The sequence below is a fragment of the Kogia breviceps genome, chromosome 16, assembly GCF_026419965.1.
Source record: "Kogia breviceps isolate mKogBre1 chromosome 16, mKogBre1 haplotype 1, whole genome shotgun sequence".
Lineage (NCBI taxonomy): Eukaryota > Metazoa > Chordata > Mammalia > Artiodactyla > Physeteridae > Kogia > Kogia breviceps.
Genome location: NC_081325.1, coordinates 50,565,999 through 50,589,877, shown reverse-complemented (window position 1 = coordinate 50,589,877; position 23,879 = coordinate 50,565,999). Strand labels below are relative to the sequence as shown.

The following is a 23,879-nucleotide window of genomic DNA, read 5'->3' as shown; positions in this document are numbered from 1 at the left end:
TTAACGAGGCAAGATCAAACAATATGTAATTTGTAACTCCAACTATCAGTCTCTAGGAAGAGGACGCGTCTCTTCACTTTACTGCTGCATTTTTCACATGTGTTTTCTCCTCCTCTATCAAATCAACTAATTTCTGTGGGGGCTTTCTGAACAGCACAGGACAACAAAGGAGAAGAAACTTCCGTAGAGCTCAATCTATGATTTACCTGCTTCGATTGATGCTACGAAGATCCTGGAAAAATCCCATTTTACTGTAAATCCAAAGTCAAGGCTGTTCCCAGGCGTCTGGTTTATGCTGATTCTCATATCACTGAACTGATCCTGAAAACAAACATGAAACGGTGAGATCAAGTGTCCCTGGCACCCACATGGAGGAAAGTCTATCCGTGAAAGAAGGGAGGCTGCACGCAAGGTACACTTGAATTATTTCATGATAAACCGGAAGCTTCATTCTTTTCCCCTTGGGTTTGGTAAAACCTTCATTTACATAAATATCTCTGAGTTTATTATTTTGCTGCTAAAATCAGGGAAATCTTCATATCCATAGATATTTTTCTTCACGTGCATACTATAAATCAGTTGATTTATATTGATAAAGCTTAGGCTTTTGCCCACCATACAGTTGGGTCTACGTTACAGACCATTTTTTATTACCCAGGAATGAAGCTGAGTGAGAAGATGTGGTGTGTGTGTGTGTACACACACACACACACACACACACAATGGAATTCAGCCATGAGAAAAAGGACATCCTGCCATCTGTGACAATATGGGTGAAGGTTGAGCACGTTATTCTAAGTGAGGTAAGTCAGACAGAGGAAGACAAGTACGTATGATATCACTTATACGTGTAGTCTAAAAGCCAAACTCATAAAACAGGGAGTAAAGTGGTGGTTACCAGGGGATGGGGGTGAGGGGACAAGGACAGATGTTGTTTAAGGGTACAAACTTGCAGTGAATAGTAAATGAGCCCTAGAGATCTAATACACAGTACTGTGAATATAAACAATATCTTATTATAATGAAATTTGCTAAGAGACTAGAACTTCCAACCACTGAAAAGAAAGGATAATGATGTAATGTGAGAGATGTTAATTATCGCTACAACAGCAATCACATGACAATATACAAGTGTATCAAATTAACATGCATACCTTTAAAATGTACACACTATCTCTCAAATACATTGTGATAAAATGGCATCTTTGAAAATGCAAAGAAGATTTAAATCATTTATTTTTAAAATGTCACAATACTTAAACTACCTCCAACATTCAATATATTTAGCCAAATAATTTTGAGGGGTTCATAGACACAAAATTCAGCTACCAGAATCACTCATCTAGGACTGGTACCACCCCCGAATGGGTATCTGAAAGTTTGGCATTTTTGCTTGTCCTACTGCTGCATGAAGATTGAGCAGTAAAGGCAGAGCTGCTACATATGCTACAAAATGCAGAACTGGGTCATGCCCGAGGAACCACCACTAAGATGCCAAGAGGGCCCCACTGAGACACCCTGAGCTCCAGGCCACAACCTCCTTGGAGTAACAACAGCCCGCAGGCCCTTGAACTTGGACAACAGGCAGACCTCTATTTTCATCTCCATCCCTATAGTCCGCAGCCACAAATTCTCAGTTTCATGGACTTTCTTAGGCCATTTTCCAAAACAAATATTTTAAGTTTTACAGTATACTAGGTCTGTGAAAAATTTAATTAACTTCCATAATTTACATTTTTTTTGTTTTGGGTAAACAGCAGACATAAGTTTTAGCATGTGTTTCCCAGACTAGTGTTTCCAGTTCTTTGATTCATAATTATCAAGAACTTAGACTTAACTGTTTAAAAAGAAAAATTCTTCCTAAAGCCACTTTACTTCCCAGAAAAAGGCCTATAACTCCTCTATTTTAATTTAGCAGTTAAATCCAGACCTAGGAGCAACAGGGCAATTCATAAGTTTTTCTACCTTTAGAACAAGTTTGAAATCTAAGTGACTATATTCTAACAAACACTGTGATATTATATAAGAATTAGAAGGAAGACAAGGAAGGCACTGAATAAAGGATCAAGAACTTACTGTATTATATGGATATGAGCAATAAGTGTTGTAACAATACACACTTACTCATTTGTTCAACATACATTTATTGTGCATCTGTTCTGCATAAAACACTTGGGGAATAAAGATGAATTAGGCATGGTCCTTGCTCTGAAGAAATAATTACTGACTCTTCAAAGTGGGTATGGAATTTTTTAAGAAAAAAATTGTAGCTAATAATATAGAAACGTTTTCATCAGACATCACATAAAGCAGTTAAAATATGGGAACCCAGATGTAGATAGTGAGAACAGTCATTAATGATCAGCCTGATGGATACCAATCTCCAGAGTATACCAAAACTCTGCTATGAATAGAAAAAATTACTGGTTAGTTCTACTCCTTAACCAAAACCACCACACACTTAAATTAGAGATGACTCAATGAAAATAAACAGTCATCTTCACCACTTTTACCCCACTCTACTCCCCCCGCCAAATTCTGACCTAAAGCCAATTAGAGTGCAGAATCTATTGCTATATAAGGGCACAGAGACAAATGATGGGTTAGAAATTCCAAGACACTCATTGAGGTATTTTTTATCTTGAAGAATAAGAGACAGGATGGAGTTTTAATAAATAGTTTCACACTACAATAAAGAATACTTTGTAGGGGCTTCCCTGGTGGCGCAGTGGTTGAGAGTCCGCCTGCCGATGCGGGCGACGCAGGTTCGTGCCCCGGTCCGGGAAGATCCCACGTGCCGTGGAGCGGCTGGGACCGTGAGCCATGGCCGCTGAGCCTGCGCGTCCGGAGCCTGTGCTCCGCAAGGCGAGAGGCCACAACAGTGAGAGGCCCGCGTACCGCAAAAAAAAAAAAAAAAAAAAAAAAGAATATTTTGTGGGAGAGAGCAAGTGAACGTTACCCTTTTCCACCAAACATAGGATAAAAGACAATGAGCTTAAGCTCTAGATGGCAGAGTGTCACAATTGTATTAGACCAGAAGAACTGTCCTCCAAAGGACTGCTCTTACCTTGGAGAAAAATTTCTACTTGAACATAATAAAAAGGCAGATAACCACCTCTCTGAAATAGTTAATAGAGGAGGTCAGCCTTACTGTGGCTACAGCCTGGCAGCCTGTTACATGGGTCCTGGGAGTGCACACAGGCAAAGGAGAGAGAACCATGTGAGCAATTACAGGACTATTTCTGTCAACAGCCAGGTGGCCTCAGGCATGTCACTGAGCCTGCCAGAGAATTTTCTCTCACAGTGACATTAATTTTAAAGCTTTCTATTTTCAAAACCCTATCTTCCAATGCAGACCATCTCCCTCCCGCACCACAGAAAACATTAAAATAGGTGGCGGCAGTTCAGGGAAAGGGCCCCAGAGGCCCCTCTTGCATGGCCTCCCCCCCATGACGGTCTCTCTGGCATCTCTGTGGAATCCTGGGGTCTTGAATTAAATTATCCTTGAGACTCTTTGCAGGTGAATATATCTATAATGATAGTCAAGCATAAACTATTCAACAATGATTAGGATTTCTACTTCCTTATTTTTCCTTGCAAGATATATGCCATGTGAGTATTCTACAAAGGGTCCATGTTTCAGAAGATGACACTGTGGGAATTTCCTTTTGAACTGGATGGAACCAGGAATATAAATTATTGGGAGAAATCTAGATTCTTAATGACTGATAACAAACTATCCCAAGTGGTTACAGTTGCCTATTCTGGGAAAGATAAAATACAGTTACCAATATATCAGCATCTAAAATAAAAATAACTTCCCTCAATTTAGGTACAATTTAAACAGAAATATACACTTAAATCTGAGATTTTTAAACAATGACTTGGTGATCTGGCACAGCAATGGTAAGATTTATTTTTATGAGATCTGATGAATTAAGATTCTCGTATCAACACAGATGGGAATCAATAAACAACAAGGTCAACCAGATGGCTATTCTCCTCAAACTTTTTCAATTAGATAAACATGTTCCCTTAAAGAAAGCCTACTTAAGTTGATAAAACCAAATAACACTGAAAGTAGATCCAGGCTGTAAAATCATAAATAGCAGAGGAAATATATAATCTTTGGTTTTTGTTACATGGCTCTTTAGTTTCTTTTTTTCAAGGTCTTAGTGGAATGAGAACATAGTGAGTAGCCCTCAACTCATGGTGCAGCTCTGGCACTGGAGCTACTCTCCTTCACCAAAGATGCGTCTATACCTACTTGTTTCCCCTCTCCATTATCCGTTCCAAAGAAGCAGGTGGTGTTTCCAGCTCTACCACTTGACCCAATCCATTCCCCAGCTTAGCTCTTACCTACCAAATCCATTTTCGGCCCTCATCCCATCAGGCACTACGAACTGTTCTTGCTGACAGGAAACGGTCTTCTAAGTCACCCATTATTCCACTTTCTCCTGCCTTTTTCCCCTATCCCTCTGGCCACTTCTCAGTTTCATTAGTGTGTTCCTCTTTATTCTATTTTCTTTTTGTTGCTCTTCTTCACCCCTAGTCAGTCTCCCACCTTCTTGACCTCATGTTTTCCTGAGTAAACCTCATGCATTGTCATCAACTACTATCTAAGCCCAACATACTCAGAATTAAATTCATTATCTTCCTCCCCAAACCTGCTCTTCCACCTCTTGTTTTTCACATATTGGTTAATCCCATCACTGTCTAACCAGATACCCAAGCTAGAAACATCAGGTTCTTTCTGGGCCTCTTCCTCCTTCCTTCCCCTAAGTGCCCCCCACCCCACCTCTACACAATGGTCTCCCAAGCACCACAACACACGTGCACTTAATAAAGTGTTAGCAAGTCCACAAGCCATAAATCTATCTGGAACCATCCCATCCTTCCATTCTCCTTCAGGCTCTCATCATAACTCAGGTCATGGTTTCCCCTCTAAATTGCTGTGGGTCACCTCCTAAATGGCTCTCTCGCCTCCAGCCCTTCTTTCCCCCCATCTTGCTCACATCTACCAGAACTTTAGTTACAGAAAATACCAATTATTATATCATACCCTGTTTTAAAATTGCTGGTAACTCCTTATGGCCTGCTGGGTACAGTTTGAAGTCTGCACCTCAGAATTAGATTCAGTTTGGGTAAGTTTTGATAAATATCTACCCTTCCTCAAAATAATTTTAAGAATGATTTTCTCTTCATGAACCAGAAGATATTTCAGTCCATATTGGCTCTAAAATTCTAGAGACATGGCGAAGTTAAATTAAGTCAACATTTGGTGTTTTAAGGCAGTTCTCAAATTTAAGCATGTCACATTTCCAACAAAATTGGGGTCAGAGAAGTTGCAAATGTGGCCTAAGCACTTAACTAGCCTGGGGCGTGTTACATAACTTTCAATTCTCAAGTATTTCACTGGTGAAAGTGAGGATAATACCACCTACTTTGCTAGGTTATTGAGAGAATTAAATGAAACATTTAAAAGGTGCCAAGTCACATGGTTGGTGCCCAGTAATTATCTTCTTTTTCCCATGTTATACATGGTAATATATGCTGGTTAGGCAGTTTCCAGATCGACTAAAGAAAATCCTATTTAACTCTAACGCACGTAGCTCTAAAGCTAATAGAACTCGGTCGGCATTCAAAGTATAATTACAGATCCAGGCACCGTACTAACAGTGAGCACAAGAGGCTTGCTTCCTACCCTGAGATAGGGTAGGGGTCTAGTGAAGGTGACAAGCAGGTAAAATGCACAGGAGGAAGATGTGATAAGGTAAACCCTGGCTACGCTTAAAAGAGGTACTCTCGTAGACTTGGGCATTAGGAAGTGTAAAAAGCTTCCTTCCTTCCACACGTATCATCCTATTTCTGGGTTCTGATTTAAAAATCTGGGGCAAAGGTCCTGAAATGTGGATTTGGATGAGATCTGGGTGCAGAGGGCTTGGACAACACAAAACCAAACCAAACCCTGTATGCAACACCAATCTGGGGGGAAAGGCACATCTGCGAGGCAGTTGGAGTGGGGTGGAGGACTCTCGGAGCCCCACTGCCTCCCCTTGCTTGGGTGCCCCAAGAATTGCCCTGGCAGCCCACATTGGCAGGGGAGGCTGGAAAAGAAGCAGTACCATAAGAGAAGTCTGTGAGAAAAGGGAAGAGTGAGAAACAGAACTCCAGACCAGCAATGGAGGTGAGAAAGAAATTCCTGGGCAGATTTTAAAATGAAGTCATTTAAGTTCTTCCCTATTAAGTCTTTGCTTCTTTATGCCGTGAACTCCCTTCTTACCACAATTCTGTGAGAGGCTCCCAGCCCATCTCTGCCCCCAGATTTCGCCTCCTTAAAATAATTCTATATAGCATCACAGTGCTCACATTCCTAAAACACCCCTTAATCTTAAAGAACCTATAAAGATCTAAATTACCTGCTGAATCAAGTTCATACTTCAGTCTAGGAATCAAGGCCTTGAATGCAATTCAAGTCAGTAAATACTTAAGTGCCAACTAGGGGTAAAGGCTATGGAGGGTATAAACAATACCAGTGAAGGAGAAACCAACATATGGAAAAGGAAACATTCAGTGAATGAAACTTGCAAGGGTAGGAAGTTCAGTTCCAACAAGGGGGAGGCGATCTCTTGATACAGGAAGGAAACGACCCTCCTGTGCTTTGAAGGAACAGGAGGACTTCAAAATACAGAGATGGGTGAAATGAACATTTTTAAATAGGGCAACAATAAGAATAAAAATATATATGATGTGCTCATGAAAGTATAGCGTATGTTTCAGAAAAATCAAGCAGTCTCATGTGGCTAGATATCACCTACTTCCACTCTCTTTCTCACAACACAGGGCAGTGTAGGCAATCCTGAGACAAACTAACTGAGTTCAAATCCTGACTCCACCACTCGGTATGCTGCATGGCCTTGGGCCAGTAACACGACCGCTTCATGCCTCAATTTTCATGGCTACAAAACAGCAATAAGAGGGTCACTGTGAAGATTAAATAAAATAATGCCTTGCGAAGCCTGGTCGGCACAGCAGCTACTCAGTAAACATTAGCCGTTTTGGCGCCACAAAGGGAGTTTGGGAACAGTCATGGAGACCTCGGTGTTCCCCTGAGTGCTTTGAACTTCACTGAACAGACCACTGGGGGCTCTGAAGCAGAGAAACTACCCAGTCCAGCCTGGCATCATGCAAACTAATCTGGTGCCAGCCTTGTGTAGAATGCACAAAGACGTGACTATTTACAAAGTGTTTGCACGGATGAGCGAAAGGGCTGGTATTAGGGTAGCTGAAGCAGGGATAGAAAAGGGTAACAACATCAAGCGAGATGCTGTAGGAAGAAATGAAAGGACACTGCCAGCACAGGTGTGAGTAAGGAAGAGGACCTGAAGAACGATCTTTTACAAAGCTACCAAGACGTCTACCTGAAACTAATATAATATTGTCAATCAAGTACGCTTCAACTAAAAGAGAAAGACATCTAGATGTTCAGCCAGACACCATTTTTTATATTTTTCTGTACTCTGAACTCCTAGAATTAGGTGGTTTGGAGGAGTGTTGCATATGCCCTGGCCATACTGGTCCTAGGCTGTTCTGTGCATTCCCAGCCCTTTTCCCAAGTCAGTAAGCTCCTTCTCAGTGACAAGAGCAGGGTGATGCTACATAAGCTACTTTCCTCGGAATGCAGAAGTGGACACACCAAACATCTCAGGGATAGGCAAGTCACCATATGATATATACATCTGTTCAAGAATTCCAATTGCTCCACTTATTAAGTCAAGCCTAATTTTGCCCGGTAGCATTCCATTTCAAGTTGGGTGACTAAAGAGCATAAATCCACTAATGATAAAACCTGAAACCACGCCACGTTAACTCACGTTCCTCTGAACTGCTCTAACCTGGAAGCCACACCCACACTTAGCCTCTTTTTCTTAATCCACTGATGCAGCTAGTCAACTGCCACCCTGAAGGAGTTACCACCACTGAGCACACAGTACAATAATCAGGCTGTTTCGTGGGATTTGCTATTTGAAAAGACGAAGGCAAACAGGCAAGTCCATAAAACAAAAGACACCTTGCTTCTCTCTTTATTATTCATCCACGGGTACCTTACGTTCCCCAAGTATACCAGAGGCTACTGTTCTCATCCACGGAGGCTTATGATGCTAATTACGTATTCCCAATTCTTTAAAAGTGAAGTTAAAAAAATAATTTACTACCAATGATTTTAGCAACCTGAAGAGACTGGATTTAGATATGTTTGTAAATATACATGGGAAAACTGAAAGAAATATGTCTAAATGCTACAGAATATCTCTAAATGATGGGATTACCAAGTCATTTTTATTATGTATGTTTCCCTGCATTTCCAAGTCTTCTCAAGCACAGAGTACTTTATAATCACAAAGAAAAAAAGCTTACTTTAAACTTGTGAAGCTTTCCTGTACTAATAAAAACTAACGATATTAAAATATGCTGTATCATATTTTACACAAAGATATTTCATTAATATAACTTGGGCCAAGTTATATACTTAATGTTGTGCCTTGGGAAAAATATACACTCTAGTAAGGCATCAGAAAATGCTAGACTAAGCCACAGAACCATAAAAGCATCTCCACACTAAGGGGTTCATACAACTATCAAATTGCTTATTGAAGGTTTTTCTCTAAAAGAGAAAAGCTTCTTTCTGTTCTCTAGACAAGCAACAACTTTTTAGCCTATGTGTAAAACATAACTAAAAGAACATTCATTACCTAATAATTCTCTTAAAGTCATCTGTGGGATTTTAAGTAGGAAAAACTACAAATGCCCCCAGTCCTTCTTCATCTGATGGTATATTTTATTTGGACTCCAAATGTTAAAGAATGCAATTGTCATACTGTAACTAAGGCTCAATATTCCCCTTAAAAGACAAGGAGTGGTACAAAATCCTAGGCTTCTCAAAGTACAAATCAGTATCGAAAGTCACTAGACTTTTCATATGGTAGAGAAAGAAGTTCCCTGTCCTTAGTGGCCAGCCCCTCTCATGTGTACCAGTTTCTCCTTGTGGTCAGTTCACTTCCCTGAGAAGGGGCTTTTATTACCCATTTTCTCTTAGACCTGCATCTAAAACCTCCTGAGTGACTCCTGCACCTGAACGCGGACTACTGAGTGCTAACAGTGCAAGGCAACAGCTGGTGAAGTGGGGACTAGAGAGCAAAGCCAGCCAACTCCAGGGAGACTGGTCCAAAAAGTCTCCATACACCCATATCACAAGGGTCATCTGGACCCATCAACTCAGAGTTGGAAGAGATCTACTTCCTCCAAGATCTGTTACAAATAAAGTGCAATGTCGTTTTCTGTATTATCAGCTCAGACTGTAGTGCCTAGAGGTTAGAAACGTGGTTTCCTGATTTAAATACTTATGTTTCTGGGAGGCAGGTGATTAAAAAGCCTTCCCAAACTCACCTGTGATCTGGAGACCTCTGTCTGTGGTGAGCTTCTCCCTTCTCCAAGCTCAGACGTCAAATCAGGGCTAGATGTGGAAGATAATGTGTCTTTTGAAGTGGCAGCCTGGCCCTGGGAAGGAGATGAGAAGGCGGGTGTAGGAGAGAGCAGCCTCATCACACTTTCTCTGGATGCTGCTGCCTCTCTTTCGCTGGATGACCTGGACTCAAGCTGGCTCGTGTCAGGTCTTTGCACAGAGATGCTGACTGAACTGCTTTGGGTTCGCTTAATGCCTTCTACGTCTCCATTATACTTCCAAGCATCATCCATCTAAATAGGAAACACCATTTTAAACTTCGTATTCTGTTAGATTTCTATTTAAAAAACGTATACATTAAATGAATACTTTAAAGTAATGAAAGTAATATATACCTCCCAAAGCAAAGTAACTACTACTAAAAGCTTGGAGCATGTTCTTTCACACTAACAGATCTGTATGTATGAAGTGGTAGGAGTCGTTACTTTTTACGAAAGTGTTTATTTTATAAACAGACCTCTGAAACTTGCTTTGACCGTCTACATCACTCCAGGTCAACAGACAGAAATCTAAACTAGATCAACTGAATACTTCACACTATGGGTCTCTACAATTTATTCATTTGATATGCACTCAATTTCATTTAAAGTGTACCAAAAATACTGCACATCTCTTTATAACCAGCATGTTTATTTTTATAGCATAGATTCCCAAAAGTAGACTTGCTGGACCAAAGAATATTTTATGTATGTAGTATGAAATATAATTTATATGTATATATATAATTATTTATTTATTTATATATCTTTAAAAATTGTAGCAATGCACTCCCAAAGTAATGTATGAGAATGCCTCTGTCCCTGCATCCTTGCCAACGCTAGACGTTTTGAATGTTTTATATCTTTGTCAATCTCATGGGTGAAAAGTTGTACACCTCATTCTTGCTCTCATGAGACTTTGCTCTAATGAGACTTTGCTCTAATGAGACTTGCTCTATGTACTTTATGTTACCAACCATTTAAATTCCCTCTCCCTTGAACTATTCCTTTCTATATTCACTTTTCTACTGTTTATCTTTCCTTATCAATTTGCATTTTAAATCTTAGGGATATTAAACCTATATATAAAATACATTTTACTAATATTTTTCTGAGCCTATATAAATTGTGTTTTGGACTACGTTAATGGTGTCTATCATATAAATTTAATTTTTATGTTGTCAAATATGCCTGTATTTACTTAATATAATGGTCAGCGGTTTTTCTGGCTAGTTTCGGCGGGTTTCCCTCACCTTGAATTTTTTAAATCAAATTTTTTCTATTTTTGAGTTTTAGGATTCCTCATTGGCAGAGGTAAAAGGGATTTGAACACCAATGTGCTCAAGACTGTATTGCTTCCTTTTAAATAATTCAAAATAATACACTCACTTTTAGCCCTACTTCATTCTCAGGGCAAATGATTCTATGCCCTTTAAAACCCCAATAAAAATACGTATTTTTTGAACCATGAAGATACATTTTAATAACTACAATCAAATATATCAAGTTCTAATGAAGTGGGAAATCAGGAAAAATAGAACTTTGTGCATAATCACCTGAAAATATTTAGGTTAAACCACATGAAATTGCTGTTTTGTAGGTCAAAAAGAACTGACTTGGCAATTTCATACAGTACAACCTAATACTTTACAAAAGATATATTTGAGAAAATATGACACTAAAAAATAAATGCTCTGCCTTAGAATGTAGATTACTTATTTTTTAAAATGTATCAGCTCGACTTTCATTGAACTTAAAGTTTAATCAGTTCTGCATCGTTGCTATATTTTAAGCATTAAATGTCTATTGAATCTAAATTGGTAAAAATACAATTGCTTTATATACAAGTTATATATACATTTTACCCATCAAGTATCTGTAACTCAAACCTCTGCACAAGTTCACCGGTATTTTGCGCTGGCAAACAGACTAAGTGAACTAGGAACATGTTTACCGTGTAGGATCTCGGGAGTGAGGAGATTCCCCTTGACTGAGTTCCAAAAGGTCTTGGTGTGACCACAGACGTTAACCTGGCCGCATCAGTTTTCTGGTAACTTCTGGGGAGAGTAGCTGAAACTCGAGTCAACTCCATTTGTGTATTCAGTGAATGCTGAGAAGACAAGGAGATTGGGCGTTGTTCTTCCATGGGGCTTTTCGAAGGAAGCTGAACTTCAGCTGTGATAGTAGCCTCCCTCTTTGCAAAAGTTGTAGAATCTTGCTTAGGAATTTCCGTCGGATAAGTGGTTCCCTTCTCTTCTACTCTCTCATTCTGGGAACTTGCTTCTGACATAGTCAGCATAGGGGGATGCTTTTCTTCATTCACTCCATCATCAGAAGAATACAGTCTCCTCCTCGATGTAACTGTAGACATCTGATTTGGGGATTCCCTTAGCAGAAAGAAACGCCAAAACCACAAAGTTATGCATTTGACACACAGAGGTGGAGAGACAGATGTTATTTGGGTCATTAACATAAAAAAATGGGTGGGAACAAAAAGACTGCTGACTTCATATAACAACACAATATGAAGAGAATGTGAGAATAAATACATGCAAATTTTTTAATGTCACACTAAGAAAGATTAAGAGCTTGACTTTTTTTTCTTAAAGAGGTTAAAAAAAAAGTCCCTGAAGTATATGCAGTTGTCAAGAGACTTTAATAAGAAAATAAGAAAACTTTAATAAGGGATTATTCAAAATTTCATCCACAAGTGTATAATGCTTCCAAAATTAACACACTGTAACGATAACTAATTGACATCCAATTTGAACCCTCCAAAGATGTGGATTTCTTAACAGGGTTGAGAGTTTTCTTGTACACAATTTATAATAGCTTCGTAAAAACAGAAGACCACAAAAGACTCAGACTTTCATTAAGATCAAGTTAGTATATAATTTCATACAGCTTGATAGAATTTTCATGGACAATTATTGCAGATTAAGAGTCACCATTCCTGTCTATAGAGAGGTTGATGAAACAGTCTCACTGGCTACCATTTAGTAAGGAGTACCTCTCAAGCCAACTGCGTTGCATTTAAGTGAATGAAACTGTGTTTACCATTGGCTTCTAGGGGACAAAGGAGCTCTGCTTAATTTCACCTGACAGCACATTTCCTTTCTGACATTATCCTTAAAGCCTATTTGCCTTCTCCCTGTCCTGTAAATATCTCAAGGTTTCACACAGTAACTGCTCCACAGGCAAGTTTAAATTAGACCTTTATCCTGTTATGTTGCAACGAAAAAAAATAAACCCTCACATTGATGTTTATATAGTCTTCCTTTAAAAATACAATTTTAGTTGCACCACGAAGACATGAAAAAGAACTTCGCTATACTTTTACACAATTTAGTTAAGAGTGAGAGCTGGTTTTATCCAACCGTTCCATTCCTAAACTTACTTTAAAAGGAGAAAATGTTGTTTATTTTCTGCATATATAGCCAATCCTGCATGTGAATATAGAATGTAAAATGAAGAAATTACGTACGCCACTCTTAAGTACTCATTTCTTTCATTAATCCAAGTCACTACTTATTACAGCAATACTCTGCTTTTTCAATGCAGAGCAAAATGCTCGAAGGTTATGCACATTTGATGACAGTTTAATATTGGTGCACATGTACATCCCACTACACTTACACAAAATATCTAACACTGGTATCTCCAACCCTGAGATGCATTCAGCCTCATTACCTGTCCTGCAGCATTTCATTAAATGTCTTAGATCTTCTCTCAGACTTCTCAAGCGACTGCTTCTCAATCTCTTCCCTCTCTTCTTTTTTCTTCTGCAAATCTGAAGTGTAGCTTTTCCGACGATCTTTCCATTTTGCAAGGTCCTGACAGAAGAAAATCACATCAGCACAGGCACACCTGAATTTCTACACACCCTCTCCAGCAGTGAGAGCATGCCAGAGGATCCCATTACGTCGCTGAAACTATTCACTCGAACTTTGATGCCAAGGTGCCCTAATTTTGCTTTTTATAGCCAGCGTTTCTGTACCAAGCCTTTTATCTCATGTATCTGTCGAAAAGCCCTGACCTAATAAGATAGACCCCATTTTTGTTTTCCCAGGTAGCCTGCCTCACTGCCCACTTCACAAAGAATGCTAAACGCCTGTAATTAGATGCCAGGTCAGAAAAGATCAGGAACTGTTTTAAATTCATTTCCATCTCACTCCAATAATCTGGCTCTTACACAAAATGACATGCTTCACGAGTCAGACTGGAAGAGAAACATCATTGTAAAATGGCTAAACACAGAAGCATACATTTAACAAATATGGAGTTCAATCCCTACTTTGAGACAAGGGGGCCACAAACACACAGATGAATGATGCACTTCCCCTCAAGGAACTCTCAGTCTAGAGGGCCAGACAGACAGGTAAATAAAGTCCAGCAATGAGTGTGATTGGATTGCGTGAGAGAGTAGGGATCCAAAGGAGAAAGTGATCAATTCTATCCCAGGCAGGGGAAGGCGGAGTTTGGAAAGGCTTTCATGGGGAAGCCAGCTTCAAGTAGGTGATTTCAAAGCAGGTCAGCTCCCCATAAGGACAGGGCAGTAAGGAGGATCACACAGGAACAAGTGGACATCTGCTTCCCATACATCCAAGAACCTAAGTCTCACCTAGCTGGGTGATCCCAGGACCATAAACCTAATTCACCTTTAAAATGAGTCCTAGCAGCCTAAGCTGGTTCTGACACCCAGGGGTCAAGACAGTTTGGATGGTACCAACTTTTCTATGTCATCAAAACAGAGAAATCCCACGCTAAGAACTCCTAGTGGCATTGCAGCCCCGACAGAAGCTCATGTAAGCTTCTCAAACTGAGAGGAACCTCAACCCCAGAGCACATAAAGTAGGTTTGGTGTATACCCTTTGGGAGCAGACACGGCCATTCCTGCTTCAAAAAACAGCCTGAAATCCTTATGAACTATTTTCAGAAGGAACAAAAGCAGCGCACATAAGTCCTACAGGGTAACCAGCATGAATTTTCATCTGACTTAACCTAAGGGATAAACCCTCCATACCTCTCATTTTCAGCCTCAGTTCTCATGTATTTTGGCAAACTGACACTGAATTTCTGTTTCTTGACAATTAAAATGAGTTCCCAAATAAAAGAGGAACTGGAATTTAGAAACAAAGCCAAGGCAGAGGTTTCATCTGTATTATGTAATCTTTAACTTCTTGGAAAATTAAGATTTACTATCTCTAGCCCTTTTGTTTATGCTACCTCTCAACCCTCTTACAAAAGGTTGTCCTCAGACTTCTTTGGGTCTGCTCTGTGTAGTTTATCCATTGTATTTCTTTACACTCCTTTGGTGTAAAACAATTAACGCTTTTTTAAAGGGTAGAGTTCCCTTCGGCCGGGGACAAAACTAAAGGTTAAATCTTTATCCAAACAGACATCTGGATATATGTCAGCGCTGTAAAAACACCTAATTTTGATTCACATTAGGTAACTGCTTTCTCAACCAAAATATTACTGAGTTATAATTCGTATTTCTCCCCAAACCTCCTCTATTAACTCTAAGAACCCTTTCCTCTCTCCCTGCTGATACCCAGTCTCTGAGCTGGACCCCCTGCTCCCCTGTTCTCCCTAAACCTTGAGCAAAGTCTTTCCTTTCATAAGCATCAGCAACAGTCATACGTCAAGTTCAACCACCAAAGCAAGTAAACAAGTTACCTATACTGCACGGAAGCAGCTTCTCATTTTTGAGAACTCACAGAAAATATCAGAAGACAAACAGCTTCTGTTTCACACAATGGCCTTTAAGATATACAGCAGTAATAGACCAAAATGGTTAAAACATCACATTTTCTACAGAACTGAAATCTGGAATAGCAAGGAAAATCATCCCTGAGTATACTGACTCTTTTTAAAGAAGGAAAAGTCAAAGAAACACATCCTCCCTGCTCCCCATCTCCCAATAAAAATAATACTCACATCCTGCCATTTCTGATCTTGTTCTTTTAACTGTGACTTTATTTTCTGCATCTCCTCGTAACGCAGCTGACGCAAGTTCTGAGCATCCTCTGCGCTGACATCACTCATGGACTTGCTCCTACGACAAAAATACCCATGGTAACCAAGGTTCATGTGACCGGATTTAAGGTAAAACTGGAAGGTTGGGCTTATATTTGGAAATTCCATCTAAAATTCTGCAGTACTACCTAGATGCTTTCGTGATAATATCACAGAAATAGCACTACAGAGATAAATGGTGTTTTTCCAAAACGCAGAAACAAGAGCCTAGCACTCTAGTCAAGCATGAATTCTTTCACAAAATGGCTAAATGAACCCTGAACAAGTCTGAAAAAATAATCCAATGTTCATATTTAGGTAGTCGACGCAGGAAAAGATTACTTTAGGAAAAAATAATTATTAGTCCGTAGAATCACCTGTCTTTATTTTTCTATCTCCCCCAGAGATAATCTTTTAAGGTTTGGCTGCCTTTTCTGAGCACTTATTAAATAATTTAACGATTACCTGATATTTTCTCCTCAAGTTCAATACCAGGAATAAATGTGCCACTGCTTCTCAAAGATTCTATAACATCTGCCCCACTACTGCACTGGGCTTGGTCTCAAAGACCACAGGTGGTTTCCAATAGCCAGTTACAATATAGCCTCTATTATAATCCTCCTTTTCGTTAAGGCAGCTTTCGTTTTGTCCACGCGTGACCCCTGCCGTGAGGATGTACTGCGGGTTAGGTCTCAGAGAGCTCAGGCTAGGGTAGTTTGAGCAGAGTGGGGTGCCGCCCACGAGGCATGTGTGCTGTACACGCACACAGAAGGGCATGGTGAGCTACACCAGAGAAGGGAGACTGAGGGAGGCCTCCCGGAAGGAGAGGTGTCAGATCTGAATACTGAGTAGCAGCTAGGAGGAACGAGAGAAGAAGGGAGAGACACAGAGCTTTCGAACGTGGGGTGCCCAAAATGTTCTCTCCTACCAAGCTTTCAGAATTTTTATTTCATTGTAACTGACTCTACTTTCAGTTATTTAAGTAACTCTCCCTCTCCTTCTTGAGCCCCTAAGTTTGCCTTCCCCAAGATTTTGCCATCACCACATTTTTTTAATAACATGCTTGCCCTTAGCCAGCTCAGGAATTCAATTACATTCTCCATGCAAATGACTCCCCCAAATCGATGGCCTAGGACCAGTCTCTCTGACTCAATTCCAATTGCTTGTTAAATAAACATCTCTGCATGGCCACCGTAAAAGGATCAATGGAAATAACACCTAGAAAGGATTTTGTAAATGGTAACTTACTAAACACGTGGTTACTGTTGAGGTAGCCAAACTCCATTTTGTCTCCAAACCTGCTTTTCCTCTTGTCAATGATGCTACCTGCCCCCAATTACCCACATTTGAAACCGAAGAACCATTTTTCACCTTTCTCTCTCCCTAGTTATCGAGTCCTCTTATTCAGTGTCTTTTTCTTTCCATTTCTATTGCCAACACCCTAGATCAGAGCACAGTCAACTCTTACCTAGACTTTTTAAAAAGCTTCTTAAATTATCACCCAGGCTCCAAATCCAGCGAAGGTCTCTCCTGAACTCTTCCCTCCAACTTAGAAACCCTTCACCAGTATATATATGCCGTTTAAAATGCCACTCATCCCTCAGGATCCCTGCAAGACTCTAGTCTGGCTGGGTGTATGCAACCTCCTCTTCATTCTCCGCTTAAAAGTCTCACGGGCAATTCAAGCTTAACTTGACAGACCAAAATCATGGTCTCACATCTTCCTCATCTCAATAAAAGCCAACTGCATCCTTTCATATTATGGGCCAAAGATCTTTAAGGCATCCCAGATTCCTCATTCTCTTATACATAACTGATCCCATCAGGAAATCCTGTCCCTCTACCTTCTAAATATATCTAGGGGCAACCACTTCTCACCACCTCCACCATTGCCATCCTGATCCAGGCCGTCCTATCTCCTGCCCGGATTAGGACTCCCTGCTTCCACCCCTTCCTGCACAACAGTGTATTCTCAACACAGCAGCCAGAAGGACTTTTTTGAAATTGCACTCAGGTCATGACATGGCTCCACTCAGCACCCACAAGTTTCTTCCCATCTCACCTGAGTTAAAAGCCGGTTCTTCCAAGACCTTCAAGGTCTGACATTACCTGGCCCCTTGCCTACCTCTCTGCTCTTGTCCCCACTGAGCTCCCTTTCACACACTCTGTTCCAGCCAACTGGCTTCCCTGCTCAGGCCCAACCTCTTGCTTCCCTCCCTGCTCTTCCATCTGCCTGGAATGCTCTTCAACCGAATATTCACATGGTTTATCTCTCACTTCCCATCAGCTGCTTAAATGTTACCTCGGGGTTTCCTCCCCTGACCACCCTACAAGAAGAGCTAATGCCCCTCTCCCCTGACTCACATTCCCTCTCGTTTTCTCCATAGTATTTATCACCATCTGAATTGTATGATTATTTACACATCACCTGTCTCGCCTTGTAAGATTATAAAGCAGGAATTTTGTCTGATTTGTTTGCTGCTCTATCATCAGCACCTAAAAGAGTGCCCAGCCCCTGGTAGGTGCTCCTAAATGTCCTAATGATCTAGATAATCTTCTCCCACTTTGATAAAGTCTTCCTGCAGAAAGTGATGCTTTAGTTACACCATTCTTGTGGCACTGAACACTCAGCATTACGTCATATGTAGTGTGCAGGCATGCATGCGTGTTTAGCTTTCCTCCCTCACAAGTTCACATGCTGCCTGGAAGGAAAACACATGAACACAGCACAAGGCATGCAGGACACACTCATTTAACATCTGTGGTAAGAATGAGGTATGTTTTAGCATATTTAATCATGCAAAATAAACTAGCTATGAAATGTTTCTAATTTTGTAAGAAATTGTGGCTCCTCCCCAGTTTTATACAGAAAGCTTTATAGGATTTATTCAAGAATATTAAGGAATTACATATATGAGTACATATATGAAATTATATATTGAGCTGTTAACATCATATATAATTAACTAGGTATGACTATATAAAAATCGTCATATGATTTGAGAATATGAACTCACTTAAGTCATAATTGCAAAGAATAAGGCTATATGAGCTAATACAATAACAGACTCACTAACAAGAACATTTTTTCAGGATGAAGGTATGAGGGGAATCTGGATGCCCAACACATGAGGTTACATAAAGTCCAGAACAAAATTGGAAATATAAGTATTTTAAGTAATCTTTTGGTAGAAGGAAGGCTGGACAGTCTCAACTGGCCCAGACCCTTTCAGCCCTCACCCTCCTGCACTATGAAACCTTAACATGTGTCTTTTCAGAAAACACGGTATCACCATTGGGCAAAGGCTGCATCGCCCTCCGGGGAGCCCAAAGCACAGAGCCTGCCACACAGGAGGTCCCCCCAATATGAACAAAGTGAGCCAAACAATGGCAAGAGTAGACAAGTCCCTGTGGAAGGCAGGAATGTGAGCCCCTTGTGTTCCCTGGGATCGATAAAGTTACCTCTGGAAAGCCTGGCACATTCCATACAGGCTGAGCCAGGCACCAGAATGAGATAGGAAGTAAGACCCAGCAGAAGCACCAATTTTCACTCCCACTTAACATTACTTAACTTTTCTCAGTCTCAGTTCCTTGTCTGCTAAGCCAGGAAGGAGTCGTTAGGAGAAATAATGGGTCAGGTTATGTTGATGGCGTTTCAATAACCATCTGGTGCTATACACCAACTATTCTTATTAAGGCAAATATGATCATTAGAGATCTACTGAAAACTAACTCCCAAAGCAGTTTCAAATTAGAGAGGTCAGCCCAGGCCACACTGATAAAATCGAGAACTTTTTGAGTGTAGGAAGGAGTCTTTCAGCCAGATCATGAAGAATTCTTTCCTTCCTTATCAGAGTTAACAGCATAATATTAAACTTCTGAGGGCTTACTGTGTGCCAACAACAACTGCCGAGCAGTCTCCATGGATTACCTCATTGTACGGAACCCTAGTCTGATTCTAGCAACTCAGGAGCTGCAGGTCCTTGGGAAAGCTGTGGCATCTGTTTCTCTTTCTCCACATCTCTAAAATGCACATAACACCTAGTTGTTATGCAAACTGAGATAAGCACCAGAGCTACTCCCAGGAAGACTGGGAAAACTTGAAAGGACTACACAGCTCTAGAATGTTTTGTAGAATGAATTACTATTCACTGACAAATAATTCCCTTGCAGTTCATTTACCCTTGTTTTCCTTATTTGGAAAAGCTCCAATGTAAAACTGCATTTGGATTTTCCCCCCAAAATACAGGTCTATCATGTTGCATTTTCAGTTGAATAGAATTTTTTTTAAAACAGCATGTAGGGTGAAGAGAGAAAGAAGGGGAAGTTTAAGAAAAAGGGAGTAGATTATAAAACAAGATCACTAAAATCTTATTTTCTTTTCCCACAGTGCAGGGACTAGTGTTACGATGAGTATTTTTTTAGAACTCAACCTCAGGAAATTTACAGATGAATATCTAGGACCTAAGGGATCAAAAAGGAACAACATGTAGCAAAATTTCCTAAATATAAAATCACCGATAACCTTATATGGCAAACAGAAATTTCACGATGCTAAGTTTGGGGTCCCCAACTTTCAAGGGAAGATAAGAATATACCTATTTATGCACCTCTAAATATATTTCCATTAGGAATTGTAGGAATTCTCTGAAGAGTAATTAATGCTAAAACCAGGGTGAGAGGCTTTAGAATTACCATAAATTATAATGATAAGATAACATAAGAGACTTTTCCTTTATAGGTTTAGAGTCTAAATCAGTGTTTCTCTACAGCTGCATTATTGACATTTTGGGGCCTGAAAATTATTTATTGTAGGGGGCAATCTTGTGTACTGTAGGACATTTAGCAGTATCTTTGGCTATAAAGGCACTAAATACCAGTAGCAACGTTCCTCTCAACCTACCCAATGTGACAATCAAAAATGTCTACAAACATTGCTGAATGTCCCCTGGGGGCAAAATCTTCAGAAAGTAACTCACATCAACTTTGTTTTTCCCTCCTTGTTGTCTTAGGTGTCTTAGAGTTCTAAAGAATTTTTTGGCCAGAACTCCATAAGTAAAATATAAGTGTCTTAGTTGTCTGTGATTACAACTTCACCTTGAATCAATGTTCATTTCCTGTTGATACTGGCAGTAGACTCAATGGGTTAATCATATTACAAAATTATAGCTATATACCGTTACAAATTCTTTGTCATTAACAGCTTCTGCCAAGAGGCATCGTAACCAAATTTTCAAATGTCACAGAACCATAAGACAAATCATGCAACACAAAAGCACATGTGAGAAAATGACTGCCACATACAAAGCGTCTTAGTAAAAATAAAGTGAGAAGTGTTAAATGCCAAATAAATAGCAAGCCAGAAATGAACAATCTAAGCCTGCAAAAGGTGAGGCACATTTCTCTTTAACCTGTTCTTACCAAAAAGAAACCATTCATGTTATAGGCAGTTATTTTTCCATCACAGGATGTTGAGCAATAATGATTTTTTCCAGGTAAGTGTTCCAAGCTTGACAACATACATGATGTCCAGAGGAAGACCACCCAGAAATATCACTTGTTTCATGTTTATAATCATTTACAAACATGAGACGAATTCTAGATTAAATGTCTATACTCAATCCAATTTAAATCTTTTTTTGTTTTCACTGCAGATCAATTTAAGAAAAACATTGGTAACTGAGAGAATTTTTTTTAATCCCCAATAATATATTTTGATCGCAAGTGGTCTAAAATGCACTTCAGTTTTCTGAAGATGTATCTGTATTACTTTCCATTATTTGACAAGTCATGCATTATTCATCAGTCTCCATTTACAGACAACCTTGCTTTATTTGTGTTACCTTGGCAGTAAATGGCATGGGGAACGGCCTTTAAAACAAATAGTGTACTATGCAAGCAGCAATCTTGAAATGGTCTACGGAAGGCATTTGCTGCTGCTGGCTCTGGCCCAGGAAAACCCTTAGCTTGCTGAGCCTCAGCATTTGGGTTTTTCTCTTCTTTTCTTAACTCAGTCATACAGTGTGTTCCTAAGAGGAAGCAGGTACAGCCATTGGAATAGCTGTACAGGTTTACATTCGCATGAAGCACTTGTACTCAGTGTATTCGTATCCCCTTTAAGAAAAACAACCTGCTTATGTTATAAAGCCTTATTTACCAAAGAAAATTCCTCTGAAAGTTATCATTCAAAACGCTTGAGACTGCAAAGATTTGTTTATCAAGTTAAAACAGCTTTCCCATGATGAACTGAGATTAGCAGATGCTTAAGCGTCATGCTAAAATTTGCCTTGTTCACCCTCCCTGATGGAAACGTGTTAAGCACACATGAGGAACTGGATAGGAGATAATGTGCCTTTGCAAGGCACACTTAAAGCATGCTGGGAGCCTGATTTTTGAAATCAGTGGCTGAGAAGTACTTGAAATTAGTTGCCCGTCGCTCCTTTACATCTTTGACATCTAGAATGGCTATATTGCTTTAAACAGTAACTTTTAGTACCTTCCAAGATCTCCACATTATCAAAATTATCCAAAGCTATCAAAAGTAGAGAAACTGCGACTTCCCTGGTGGCACAGTGGTTAAGAATCCGCCTGCCAATACAGGGTACACGGGTTCAAGCCCTGGTCCAGGAAGATGCCACATGCCGCGGAGCAGGTAGACCCGTGCACCACAACTACTGAGCCTGTGCTCCAGAACCTGCGAGCCACAACTACTGAGCCCGCGAGCCACAACTGCTGCAGCCCGCGCAACCCTAGAGCCCGTGCTCCGCAACAGGAGAAGCCACCACAACAAGAGGCCCGCGCACCACAATGAGGAGTGCCTCCCCCGCGACTCGCCGTAGCTGGAGAAGGCCCATGCGTAGCAGCGAGGACCCAACACAGCCAAAAATAAATAAATAAATAATTTTAAAATTAGAGAAACTTAGAGATGAAAAGGCTTAGACAGATTAAAATATTTGACATACTTAAATTTTCTTCTTGATCAAAAAGTATTAGCAGTTAGGTTCACAAAGTTACAGAGTTTGATATAAAATATTAAGATGTATGGGCTTCCCTGGTGGCGCAGTGGTTGAGAGTCCTCCTGCCGATGCGGGGGACGCGGGTTCGTGCCCCGATCTGGGAGGATCCCACATGCCGCGGAGCGGCTGGGCCCGTGGGTCGTGGCCGCTGGGCCTGCGCGTCCGGAGCCTGTGCCCCGCAACGGGAGAGGCCGCAGCAGTGAGGGGCCCACGTACCACAAAAAAAAAAAAAAAAAAAAAAAAAAAAAAAAAAGATGTAGCCAGCTGGTTATTCTGCACTAAGAATGACTAAGTCTACACAGTGTGTACTAAAAGTAAAGAAGTATTTATTTTAACTCAGTTATTCTAGAAAGGGAAAATATTTCCAGAAAGTTATTTTTATCATATTGTATGTCTACCAGGTGACTAGAGTTAAACAACAGGACAGTCGCCCCTCTGTATCCGAGGCGGATTGGTTCCAGGATCTGCATCCTCAGATACAGAGGACCAATGGAAACAAAAACTGGGAATTAGTTATAAATATTAGTCCTTGCAGCTATACTGGAAACTACCAATATTTTAATTTTTTTGCAGTTTTGGAAGTCTGATTTGCCTTTATAATACAGCCATGTTATACAATTTTACCCTAATCAGGAATCTTGAAAACGTTTCCAAATCCTACTAAGGGAAGACTAATGCCGCTCACCATCCCAACTAACAAAGCTCCCCCTGAACTAAGAGTAGACAGATAATAACAACTGCATGCATTCCAACCTCAAAGTAAATGCTAATACTCTCTTTCCATCATAGATATTCTAAAACGTAGTTATTTGGGCTTCAACATCCAAAAATGAGAGGTTTGCTCTATGCAGCAATCAGATACCAAAATAAATACACTTAATCTCAGGCGCATGTTTTTGTGACTTTTAATCAACTCCTTAAGAAAAAAAAAAAAAAAAAAAAAAGGACCTGAATTTTCGACTTCTAATAAAACAAACTGTTGCTGTCCTATAGGACTTCATGCACTGGGCACTCAGTCAGAAATATTACCATTTGGTTGCAGAATTAAGAAAGATTTCCCATTTTTTAAGTCTCATGCACAGCACACACAGAGCACCCCCATTTAGTGACATGCCAGGATAGAAGTGCAAGGACATATTACACAAAGGACAAACAAAATGCAGATTTTTTTTTTTTTTTTTTTTTACTGTGAACCACAAAACTTACCCGTTCTCACCATAAATCTTTTGAAAGAGTCTAAGAAATCAGAAAACCAAAAATTAAAAGTCATTTTTTCTAGTTGTGTTAGTTTCTAAATCAGCATCTTTAAGAGTTGAACTAGAGATGGACAAATCTCAAAAGGTT

At 40.0% G+C, this 23,879-nt stretch overlaps 1 protein-coding gene across 50 annotated transcripts in view; it reads right to left on the bottom strand.

Moving 5' to 3' along the window:
• The window catches only part of LMO7 (LIM domain 7), a 195,654-nt gene that overhangs the window by 24,009 nt on the left and 147,766 nt on the right, over window positions 1–23,879 (bottom strand). For 43 of the 50 annotated variants that reach the window (XM_059042035.2, XM_067016466.1, XM_067016468.1 and 40 more), the window contains 6 exons: window positions 23,742–23,771; window positions 15,442–15,559; window positions 13,192–13,334; window positions 11,456–11,888; window positions 9,448–9,756; window positions 207–321 (listed from right to left, as the gene is read on the bottom strand). In XM_059042035.2, coding sequence (XP_058898018.1) covers window positions 207–321; window positions 9,448–9,756; window positions 11,456–11,888; window positions 13,192–13,334; window positions 15,442–15,559; window positions 23,742–23,771 — 1,148 coding nt within the window. The remainder of the gene's footprint in view (window positions 1–206; window positions 322–9,447; window positions 9,757–11,455; window positions 11,889–13,191; window positions 13,335–15,441; window positions 15,560–23,741; window positions 23,772–23,879) is intronic. The other 7 variants (XM_067016481.1, XM_067016485.1, XM_067016484.1 and 4 more) reach the window with 1 other exon arrangement.